General features: G+C 42.8%; 1 protein-coding gene across 9 annotated transcripts in view; it reads right to left on the bottom strand.

The window, feature by feature from the left end:
- The window catches only part of USP3 (ubiquitin specific peptidase 3), a 107,148-nt gene extending 97,745 nt beyond the window's left edge, over positions 1-9,403 (bottom strand). For 4 of the 9 annotated variants that reach the window (XM_032342804.1, XM_032342808.1, XM_032342809.1 and 1 more), the window contains exons 1-2: positions 7,321-9,018; positions 5,587-5,695 (exon numbers count right to left, since the gene is read on the bottom strand). Coding sequence is in view for 2 of the 9 variants with exons in the window: in XM_032342802.1 (XP_032198693.1) it covers positions 9,026-9,116 (91 nt within the window). In the remaining 7 variants the exon portion in view is untranslated. The other 5 variants (XM_032342805.1, XM_032342806.1, XM_032342802.1 and 2 more) reach the window with 5 other exon arrangements.
- Positions 9,404-12,328: the final 2,925 nt, after the last annotated feature.

Below are 12,328 nucleotides of genomic sequence, written 5' to 3'. Positions count from 1 at the left end.
CCTGAGCCCAAGGCAGAGGCTTTACCCCACTGAGCCTCCCAGACGCCCCCTAAAAATGTTTTTAAATGAGCTTAAGAAAAGACTACAAAGCATTTAAAATAACTGAAATGAAACTGATATAGTACATAAAGCTCTCAGAATTAAATTCTCATGTCATGAATGTTGAGATCTGGGAGCTACTGCACACATATAAGGTGAAGCTTGAGTCCTTAGCTGGTACAGAGCAATGTGGCCAATGTTAATGCATCTCACAATTAACATTCAAAATAATTCAGGTGTAATCTAAAGTTAATCTTGATTAAATCAAAGGACATTTTACTGTGTGGAACTAAAATTAAAAATCTTCAATCAATAACCTAAGTACTAGTGTCCCAAAGACTCTAAGTTTTAAATAGTTTTTTTCAAAAAAAAGTATTATATGAGAGCATTTCTCTAACATGTTATCTATCAATATTCCCAGGGAAACTTCTACGGCAAAAATTGCTTCCTTGAAATAGCAGTATGATCTTCAAAAACTTTGCTTAAAATATTACCATCTTAATATTGTGCAACAAATGTTCAAAACAAAGGAATGGATAATAATCTACTATTTAAAAATGGTCAGTAAGGACAAAAATTTAAAGAAGCTAAAACAATAAGTTCAGCATCTTACAGTCAGTTAAATTAAACCTGCAGGAATATGATAGTTAATCACCAGCCAGCTCTTCCTGGTGATGAGAGTATAAGAACAGTCTATTACAACATTAAGAGTCTTCAAGGTTGGTCAAGGATAAACAGGCAAGCAGATTTCTATAGAGCTACCTTAAAGTTAACTACAACAAAGAAAAAATATCAGCACTGAATGTCTACTCAAAACAGAAAACAGACTATAGAGCTATTTAATCCTAAAGCAGAATACAAAGTCTTCAGGTAAAATCCAGTAGATTATATTTTTTCAAACACATGAGCTATTCACCATAAAAATAAACTCTCAAGAGCACCTGGGTGGCTCAGTTGAGTGCCCACTCTTGGTTTCCACTCAGGTCCTGATCTCAGGGTCATATGATGGAGCCCTGAGTGGGGCTCCCCGCTCAGTGCAACACAAAGTCTGATTAAGACCCTCTTCCTCGGGGCGCCTGGGTGGCTCAGTGGATTAAGCCGCTGCCTTCGGCTCAGGTCATGATCTCAGTGTCCTGGGATCGAGCCCCGCATCGGGCTCTTTGCTCAGCGGGAGCCTGCTTCTCTCTCTCTCTCTCTGCCTGACTCTCCGCCTACTTGTGATTTCTCTCTCTGTCAAATAAATAAATAAAATCTTTAAAAAAAAAAAAAAGACCCTCTTCCTCTGTCCCTCCCCCTCCAAGCTTGATTGCTTGCACTCTTCCAAAATAAATAAATAAATCTTTAAAAATAACCTCTCAATTCTCACCTAGCATTTATTAATCATGAAGCACTCAGCTCACACAAACATTAGGATAACTACAAACTTCATTTTATAATGTCCAAGTTTAATTTCAAGAATAGTTTTCAAAATGTGAAATTGCCTCTCTAAGCTCATCTGCACACATACATACTTGTCAGTACTTAAGAGAGGGAAATCTGTTTTAAACTTTGTACTCTAAAGACTATAATTAACTTTTACAAGAAATACAACTGGAAAATCTTAGAATATAACTAAATGGAATCAGCAAAGTACATTGGCCTAAAAGGAAAGATTCAAATAACCTCTGAGCTACCAGAAGCAAAAGAAAAATTCCCTATCTCAAGAATTCCCTCCCTTCCCCATCCCACAAGAAAATACCTCCAAGAAGAATCTCCTCTCCTAGAAACAAAATAAAAAAATGAGAAGGGGCAACGTCAAGAACAGAAGCACATTTAAAAAATAACCAAAGCTAACCGCATTTTATCCACAGCTACATTGAGAAAGCTCGTTTATTGTATCTGAACTAAAGTAATATGAATTTCAGCCAACAAAAAAAATTAGATCTGTGAACTGTAATGAAGTTAAGAAATTCAAAAACAGCAGTTTTCTTCCAACCGTATTACCAATCTTGTTCCAACTTGCCTCTACTTTAATCAATAAACAGGGAGAGGAACAACTAATCAAATACAGAATTTTAAAATTATTTTCAAATTGTGGAATTTAAAACGTATTTCATGTCAAAATCTTCAAAGGAATTATTTTAAACATGTTTCCAAACACTTTAAATCCTTTATATTATTAAGCACTAAGTTACCGGATGACAAAATAAAGACCCTGCTTTTTAAAAGGCAGGCTAAAAGTATGGTTTGAATGGTATTTGAGTCTAAGCTTTGGGCTATCTCTAATACCCCCAAGCATCTTAAGCAACTCTCTTAATCTTTGTCTCAGTTTCACAATCCATAAAACAGGAAAAACTACAAGGATGGGCAGTTAATTAAATTAGTCAGGATTAAACGCTAGCAAACTTCTTTGAAGTTACTTTATGTTGTTCTCCATTCTCCTCCTACTCAGTAAAACTAATAGATGAGGAAACATCTGGAATTACTATAGATACTAAAATCTGCAGACTCACAGCAGTTAAAAGATGATCTCTACATACAAGTTTTCAAGCCAAAGATCATTCGAAACCCCAAAAGATTTCAGGATACAATGGCAATGAACAAGTTTTAGGTAAATTTCCTTTCAATCTAAAAGATATCTACCCTTATCTACATTCTCAAATCAGACTTATGAATCACAGAGCACCTTGAGAGGTCCTGGCACAAAAAAAATTCTAGGTAAGATGAAGAAGCTGTTACTGATATTAATGCTATTCTCACCATTCTAAACTGTCACTCAAGGTAAGCTTCATGACAAATATACCCTCCAAAAAGTACTAGCCCCTGCTGAGAATCTAAGTACAGCCTTCTAAGCCATCTGTCCAGGAAAGCTCTATTAAAACACCCAGAATGCAGTTGCTCTAATGTCTAAAGGAGCTATGAATAAACATGAAACACTAAAATATATTAAGCTGTATACATTTTCCACTTCAAGCACTGATAAACTACCTACCCAACTCTATTCCAAGGCCTAGGTTGAACACAAAATCCATCGGTAGGTTGGTGGGAAACTGTAGCCTAATCAAAGGGAAATAACACTTTTTTTCAAAGAAGGAAAAATATATAAAATAGCTCAAGAAACACAGAAAAGCTCCAAAAGAAAGAAAAAACAAAGTTAGGGGAAAATGTACATGTAAATTACTCCCTGATGGAAGAGGTACTCAATTAAATTTTAAAACAGGAATTTAAATTACTCACTGAGCTACAAGCTAAATTACTCACTATTCTGCTTACTGAGCTACAAATACTATAAAACATATTTCTAAATCTAGTTTCAACAATCCAAAAATGAATCTATTAAATTCCAGTAAAGAAGGAAACTGCATAAATTGGGGGAAAAGTAGGATGTTATAAAAGCCTAAGGCTAATCCTATAAAAGCAAATAATGATGAGAAGGAATTATTTTGAAAATAAATGAATAATGGGAAACTTAAACAAAGAGTTCACATACTCCCCTCAATTCCATCCTTACTTCTGCTTTGGACATGAAGGATATTCTTTGTATGCCATTTTTTAAGAATGCCATTTAGAAAATGACTTCTGATCAGTGTGTCAAAACTTCACAACAGCAAAATGTTAGACTCAATGCCTAGACTACAGCCTCTTCAAACAAACACATGGAGCACATTCTAGACTCTAGATCTTTCACATCTACCACCAATTATTTAGAGACTTTGCTGAGGCTGGTTTAAGGTTCTGGGGGGGAAGGGGCAGCACTGCCAGTAAAACTAGAAAAACAATTACATTTGACTTAAGCTTAAATTCTTACCAATGAAGTTTAAGTTCTTCAGAAAAGCATATATAAAATTCAAATGTTAACCTCCAGAATTAATATGATAAAGTATCACCTGTCCATTGATTTTTAACTGTCCCACCCACATGTACACTAAAATGTTCACCAGCCCATCTATAAACAAAGAATGTCAAAAGAATTCAATTTCATTGTGGTAACATTGCAGAAGGCCACTTGCTCATAATCCAGTCAAAGTTTATGTTACCGAGGAAAACACTGGGAGAAAGGACTGGTGAAAGCATTCTACGGGAAAGTTCACTTTGTGTTTATTTTCAGCATGGAAGTTTAAGGCCATTCCAGCCATGATCTAAATGGAAGAAAAGTTCCTTCATTCAGTAAGCAAATATTTACTGAGTGTCTTGTTACATGCTAAGCACCTAATAAATATCTCAAACAGTGCTACCAAAAAGCAGTAAATGCATGTGACCTAAGGATGAACAAATGAGTGATCCTATTTAGAAAATGTAATCTACTGGTCAAGAGTCTTTTTTAGATGGAGCGTTGTGAGAGAAGTATGATACAAAATAACCTACCACTGGATCAAGGTAATTTCTCACCTTTATCACAAGCTTTACTACAAATTACATATTTATTACCATTGGCAAGGATCAATAGCCCCTCAGCTTACCAAATGGAGCGTCCAAAATAAAAAAAAAAAGGCAGGATTATCTCTAATATCCACCCCAACTTACTTCTTTTATATTTACTTTTCCTGGGTAGAACAATGTGAGGGCAACTGTTTACTGGAAAATTAAAGAGGCATTCTCAGCTCTTTGAAGAATTAATCAGGGAAAATTCTCATGCCCATGCTATGAAAATATCTCCAATTTAATCGGCTATTTTATTTCACACAAACCCCCGAGGTCCAAATGCTTATTCTTTGGCTTTCTTTAGTTCTTAAAACAGTTGTGTTTAGGGCATCATTTTAAACAATTTGTGTTCTTTCCCCTGTATTTTACCACTGGTTCAGTCCTTCTACCCACAAAAATAAGAAATGCCCAAGTCTCCAGCTTCTGAAAATAACATCTGGTATGTGCACATAACAAAACTCTTGAAAGAATATCCCAGTTTTTAGTTAAAAATTTTCACTTAAAATGAGAATACCTTTAGCAAAGATTAGACATAAATCAGTTTTTACCTTATTAGGAAATTGCTATTTTCAACATTTACCTTAAACCACAACATGGATTTATCTACTAACCTGTTAGCTTCCTGTCTCTCACCAACGAGATTAGACTGTAACTTTTTTTTTAATCTTTTTTAAAGATTTTATTTATTTATTTGACAGACAGAGATCACAAGTAGGCAGAAAGGCAGGCAGAGAGAGAGGGAGGAAGCAGGCTCCCTGCTAAGCAGACAGCCCAGGACCCTAGGATCATGACCTGAGCCGAAGGCAGAGGCTTTAACCCACTGAGCCACCCAGGTGCCCCTAGACTGTAACTCTTTTGAGAGGATGGGATGATGACCCCAACAGAGCTAGATCTGTTCCCAGCTAATGTATTTTTAAAACTCTGTCTCTGCAAAGACATACATGTTGCTAGCCTTTAGGATTTCTCTAATTTTTTAAAGCTATTTTAATTACTGCAGTTATCCTTCACTGCTGCTACAGATGTATATTAGTAGATTCTCAAAGTGTGGGCCTGGACCCCTAAGAGTTTCCAAAACCCCGTGGGGGGGCGGTATGTGTAGTCAAACATTTTCATGAATAATATTAAGATGTTACTTATACTGTTTACCTTCATTCTCTCACAAGGGTGCAGTGGAGTTTTCCAGAGTATACATGATGTATGATACCTCAAGAGACTGAATGCAGAAGATATGAAAATGCAGCTGTTTCCTATAAAGCTAAACAACAGTTACAGAAATGTAAAATAATGCCACTCTCCTCATAAAATTTTTGTTTTGAAAAGTATAGTGATTTTCTATAAACCACTATCTCCATTAACAGGTAACAGATTAATTGCTGTTATTTGTAAATGATTTAATAAAATACATTTAAAAATTTTGTTTTAATTCTAGTACAGCAAATATCAGTAGATATAAGCCATACAAAGGTTGAGTTCTCAATAAGTTTTAGGTATAAAGGGGTCCTGAGAACAAAAATCTTGAGAAGCACTGCAATACACAATTACATAACCTAACACACAGTGCCTTCCATAGATAAGAAGCTCAAGTCAATCCTGAAGTATAATTACTTCTTACACCCCCTAATCTTGTTGAGTAATATATCTCCTTGCAAGCATAATTCGGCATAAAGCCAGTCTGTCCTAGGCCCTATTTAAGGGCTTTTAGATATTTAAGTATGAGGAGTCCTATTTATAAAAATGTTCTGGCCTGTAATGCCACCTATTACTTCCATAGTGTTACAAGAGTTTCCCAACATCTTCACAAAAAAATTACTTTGTTCATCCTAGCAGCAACCTGTGAAGTAAATGTGAAGTATTACTCTTTTTTTTACAGATGACATAAGAAACTGATGCCCAAAAGAAAAAGAACTACTTGTCCGAGGATGTATTGCTAGCTAGGAGAGCCCAGGATGTTGGCCTTTTGCAATTTGCTTGTTTGCCTTAAGGCTGTTTCACCTTGGTATAATTGCAGGCTCCCAAAGAAAACAAGGCAAGGGCATTACTTTTATTGTCCTATTGCCAAAACAGGGATTTTTTTTCTTCCCTCCTTAATAAGAACGTAATCAGACTCAATACCCGGTCACAGCATTATTCAACACACTGGCTACCCTTTTGGTCCACTACTCAAAAAAAAAAAAAAAAAAAAAAAGAAAGAAAAAGAAAGAAAGGAAAAAAAAGAAAGAAAGAAAGAAAGAAAAGAAAAGAAAGAAAAGGAAAGGAAAAAAGAAAAGAAATTCAAGAGTGTTAGGGAATAAATGCCAGAATACATATTACTCCAAGATGATGAATTAGTTAAGAGCTCACGAATTTACTAATCATTTAATCACTGAAACAGGCAGGCAAGAACAAGATCAAGCTCAATACAATACGAGATTATATCAAGAATGGATGCCAAGAGGTTAAAATGGGAGCCCACATGAAATGGTTTCAATTCACAAAATATGGACAGAAGAAAAAAAGCCACATAAAGTTGTTAAACGAGCTTTATTGGTTCTACAAATCCAACCACATGACTAACCCCCCTTGTATACCAATGTCAGAAAAAAACTTTGTTGTAAGATGCAAAGACGCCATCCTTCTCCTGGGAGAGAAACGACCCGATCTTTACCGCTAGAAATACTAGTTTGCTGTTGCTATCAGCAAAAGTCTCTTAGTTATGTTCCATTTTACTTTAAGTTCCTCAAGAGATACTCAGTTTTCTGCACTCTTTTCCACAAGTCAAGTGGACTCCCTGACAAAGGCAAGATTGACTCACAACAGGATATCTGCCACTTGCATAAACTCTCTTCCTTTTTTAGATGCTTGTGCCCAGTGAGGCCATCTTTAAATCTGATGTGAGTTTACCTAAAGCCAGTAGTGCGCTGTCCCCTTAGTATCCCTGAAGTATACAGATGAGCAAGAGCATCATTCTTCACAAGATATGCTCTTCCTAGTGTTTACTTCCGTCATTTGTTTTTTTAAATCTCTTGGGGCAAAAAAAAATTAAAAGTTACAGTTTTAGCACCATAGCGATAGCTACAATTATAGCTAAGACACCCCCAATCAACTTGAAAAGCAATTTGATACACCTTATTTGTTTTTCCATACTCAGCATTCACTGTGGAAGATAAATTCTTAGGTGAGAGCTAATTTATACTGGTTTCTGCACCCTCATAAAAAAAATTGCAATACTGCACTGTAAAACCAATTAACCAGTTAATCTTTAAAGGCTTCACGCAGAAAAAGATAATCTGACTTTACAAAGCCAAGCAAAGCATCAAACCTTTGAGAGCTCCAAAAAACTGCAGTTATTTCTATTCCTAACCGTAGAATACGAATACTTGTTTCTCTGTGGCGCTGCAGATGTTTCTCTCCAAGGACATAATCACCATTTAAGAAGTAACCTGTCAAAAGTGTTAAGGCATTCTCCAAAATACCTCCCCAGCTCCAAACCGCAACGAAAAATGTCACACACCTAAATCGTACCGTTGCTCTTTTCCTTTATTTCTTCAAATGAACTTAAGGTTTTTGAAATGCACAATTCAAATTTTACACTACACCTCAAGCTACCATTGATCATCTCAAAGCTAATAAACAAAGACTCCAGCGGCGGCACCAGGGCCCTACCAGGAAGTAATCAAAGCAGTGTGGCTGGTGCGATCCTAAGTCGCTAGAGCAGACAATAAGAGGGCACTGGGGCTTCCAAAGAGCCCAGCCAAAGGAGTTAAGATGCCGAAGTAATGCAAAAGCTTTACATAAACCTAAGAGCTGTTGTTCAGCACATGAACCTGGGAATCCTAACCCAATTTCAGACAACCCAAAACATCTGAACGGGAACTCGAGCCGTCCCTCCAAATCAGCTGCTGGCTCAGCCTCCAGAGCTTTTTAGCCTGCAGCCTGTTTTCAAACTTCACCCTCCCAGGCTGATGAAAGATTCCGACCTCCGCCGCCCGAGTTCCGAATTCCGAGCGCCTCTCGGGGCTGAGGGCTCCCACCTGGCGTGGATCGAGTTGCCCGAGCCTGCCGGGAAGCGAAGGGAAACGAAAGGAAGCGGGGCCGAGGAAGCGGCGAAGGGGCCCAGCGCGCCCCGCAGCCCAGACAAAGCTGCGCCGGGAGAGCGGCGCTTTTCTCCTCAGTCCGAGGAGGGACGCAAGCCGGGCCCCGCCACACGTGCGGCCGCACCGTGGGGGCCGGACACCCGCCCCCATAGCCCCGCACCCAGGCCGAGCACAGCCCCCCAGCAGGGCGGGGCGGGGGGGCCAGCTGCCTGCCAGGATCCCCGCCCGCCGCTGTCCCCACGCGCTCGTGGCCCCCGCTGGCTCCCGCCCCTCTCGGGCCTCTCCTCAGCCGGCCGGGCCGTCGGGCCGCGGGAAACAAAGGAGCCGCCGCCGCTCCACCCGCCGCGCCCGCCCGAGCCCTCCTCACCGCGTACCCCTCCCCAGCCTCCGGGCCCGGCTCGCCCTCACCCCTTCCCGGGTCCGCGCGCCACCCGCCCGCGGCCCCTAGACGGCAGGCCCGGCGAGGCCGGGGCCTCGGGTGCGCCGCAGGGCCGCCGCGGGGCCGCACTCACCGCTGCAACACCAGGACGACGGGGAGCCGTTGGGGAACTTGGCTGAGTCCGGAGCGATGCAGACGCTGGAGCTGAGGTGCGGACACTCCATGGCCACGAGTAGGGCGGCGAGGAAGACCGAGGCTCGGGGACCTGGAGACGTGTGGGCGGAGGGGCTCCGAAGGCTCCGTCTGGGGTCGCTCCTCGCCGGGCGCTCGGCCGACGGCGGCTGCGTCCCGAGCCCTTGCGTCAAAGAAAGCAAAGGTTTCCGGGCGCCGGGTTTTCCCACCCGCCGTCTCCAGAAGCCCCGCTCCGAAGAACGTGGAATTCTGGGATCCGGGTTCTACCGCCACCCCCAGGCCGAGGGCTTCCGTCTTCCCAGGCCGGCCCCGCCCCGCCCCCAGACAGGCCCCGCCCACAGACTGACCCCGCCCCTGCCCACTCCCGCCGGGTGGGGTCCCGGACCGTGCGGGCGGGTGGCCGGGAGATTCGGGCTGCTTTCCCGAATGACACCCCAACTCCGCCGCACGGGGCGACCGCGGCTTCTCCCTCCACCCCCCCCCACCCCACCGGTAAGGGTGGGGCGCCAAGCCCCGGCACGCGGGGCAGGTCCGCTGCATTTACCGTGGCGGAAGGAGTGCTCTCAGAGAAGACTGATCCTGCGTGTGTTGTGATGGTCTGACGACACTGTGGTAGAAAATCTAGCCACTCATGAAAGTGTGAAAAAGAAAATAAAATCACTCAGGCAAACAGGCACTAAAGGTCCCATTTTACACACGAAACATAAGCTCAGAGAGGTTAAGTTACCGACTGCCGGTGGCCCAGCGGGTTGCCTCGGTTCGAGAGCAGTCCCGATTTAGTGTTAGGCTCCCTGCGCCAGGTGCGATACTGACCCACTTACAGGTCCTAAACAGGTGGCCTTCAGCCAGCCACCTGGGTACTACGTGGGTGGGCCCTCGGGGGCGCCCACGAATCTGGGATCAAATCTTTTCACTGTGACTCACCATCTGCGTTACGTGGAGCACGTGGTTGGACTTTTCAGACCTCACTCACCAGTGGAGGTTCAACTGAGATATTTATGAGCCGAGGTTTGCTGAACGCGAAGTCCGAATTACCAGGTGATAAAAAGGGAAGGGATTCAACCTGTGTTAAACACCCACTATTATCTTCTAACCAAGCACTTTACACACAATATCTCATTTAAACCTTGCACCCCACTGCCAGCTGCTGTTGCCGTACTCTTTTTGGCCTGAGGGAAACTGAGTTTGTAATTGGTTAATCCGTGCGGGGACTGGATCCCCGGCTCTTTGGCCTCTTATGGAAAAGGGGACAGTGCAACCCTTAAGGGGCCGCTTGGGGAGGCATAACCGCCCCCCACCCCGCCCCAGCTAGCCTTGATCTCTCTGGGGAACCGCCTTGAGGACGTCAGGGGCTATTACCAATATTGCCTCGAAGTTGGGGCTTCTTGTAAAACCCGGCGAGGGAGCTGCAGGGCCAGGAGGCGAGCAGGGGGAAGGGGGAGGCTGATGTGGCAATCCTGCGGGCAGGGCGAAAGGGGGAAGGAAGGTCAGGAAATGATTAACCGGGCCGGGTAGTGGTTAGAGCAGGGCAACTCCCCGCAGCGCAGTCACGGAGGAGCCCAGGGACGCACTTCTCAAGCCTTCCGACTCCCCCTCTCCTCCCCACTCTCCCTCTGCCACCCCTCGCTTTCTTCCACACGCTCCCCTGCGGCTTGATGTTCAGTCACCGGAGGCATCTCTGCCCAGCCTTTCCCCCGGTAATATTTTGAAATTAAAGCTCTCTGTCGCTTTTATTTGATTGCTTTTAGAGCAACCCCCCGTCTGGAAATTTTAGGACAGTGAGGAGTTGTGGAAAGTGCAGCTGCTCAAATCTTAGCTCTGTTGCCTACTTGATGGCCAACTTCATCAAGTGTCTGTAGCCTTCCCAAGCTTTTTTATTATTATCTTTTTTAAATCTGTAAAACCGGAAAAATTATACTTAGCTTACAAGGAACATGGGAGAAGTCAGGAGAATTGCCACTTCTTAGTAGATAGCCAATAATTTATAAAGTCTTTTTTTTTTTTACTAGCCCCTGAGGGCATACTACACTAAGAAGGGAGTGGATAAACAATAAATCAGACCTTTGCTCAATCTGATCTTCCAGCCCTCTCCGGTTCTTCTTCCAAGGCCTGGCTAAACCAACCTCTGGTTCTCTCCAGACAACTATCCCCCCATTTAGTATCCATACCCTCTCATTTAGCCATGGAGCATGCGGTGACCCATGTTGCCTTCCATAAACAGCATGTAATGCTTCTTTTTCCACCCTTGGAGAGACTCAGTTTCCTTAACCTCTAGACCTCAGCTTATACATCACTTCCTCAGGGAGGCCTTTCCTGACCCCACTGCACCCCCAGGTTACCTCCAGATATGTGATGCCCTTGTCTGCCCTCACACTCTGCCTTTTTAAAACACTTTCCATGCATGTAATTATTTGTTTAATGTCTCTCCCCCCCTTGGAGGTCCATAAGGCTAGCAAGTCTGTATGGTTTCTTGCTGTATTCCTGACATAACGTGTGGAACTTGGAGGATGGCCAATAAATAAGTGATAATAATGAATGAGTGATCGATTACCAATGTCTACCATGGGCAGGAACATAGAAAGTGGCAGATATATGTCAGGTATTTGCCTCTCCCCTTCAACCCCTAGGTAACCTCTAAATTTCCTTTGGGCTTTGAGTTTATCATTTTAACAGCGTTAAGAATGTAAAAGCACCTGAGGTGTAAACTGCTAAAAGAAGAAGGAGGAGGAGGAGAAGGAGGAGGAGGAGGAGGATAAGAAGAAGAACAAGAAGGAGAAGATGATTTACCTTAGCGTCTTCTCCACCCAACGAGAATTTAAAACTCCTCAGAGCAGGGGCCCTAATTTAGTCATCACTGACTGCTAAAGTCCCCAGAGGGTGAACTATGACTATCAAACAGTCCAGAGAAGCTGGGCAAAAATCAGAAAGGCCCTCCTGGGGCTTTCTCTAGATTTCCCTAAAACTAGAGAGAGAACCTTCCTGTGTCTCTGAAACTCTTCGTAATTCAAACAAAACAAAACAAAAACAAAACAAAACAAACAAACAAAAAAAAAAACCTTTGGGGGGAAAAAAAAAACCTTCCTGGTGAGTAAATGTGTCAAACTTGGGAAAGACCATGGGGGCACACTGGGAAATCCTCTTTCTCTGTCCCTAATCTCTTCGCTACATATTACAACGTTTGGTTTTTCTCTTGGCTCGCATCCCTTTGGCGCTGAGGAGCTCTGATACGCTTAGAGCCCTAGTG

The sequence above is a fragment of the Mustela erminea genome, chromosome 5 (genome assembly GCF_009829155.1).
Source record: "Mustela erminea isolate mMusErm1 chromosome 5, mMusErm1.Pri, whole genome shotgun sequence".
NCBI classification, from domain to species: domain Eukaryota; kingdom Metazoa; phylum Chordata; class Mammalia; order Carnivora; family Mustelidae; genus Mustela; species Mustela erminea.
This window is presented reverse-complemented; position numbering and strand designations above follow the sequence as displayed.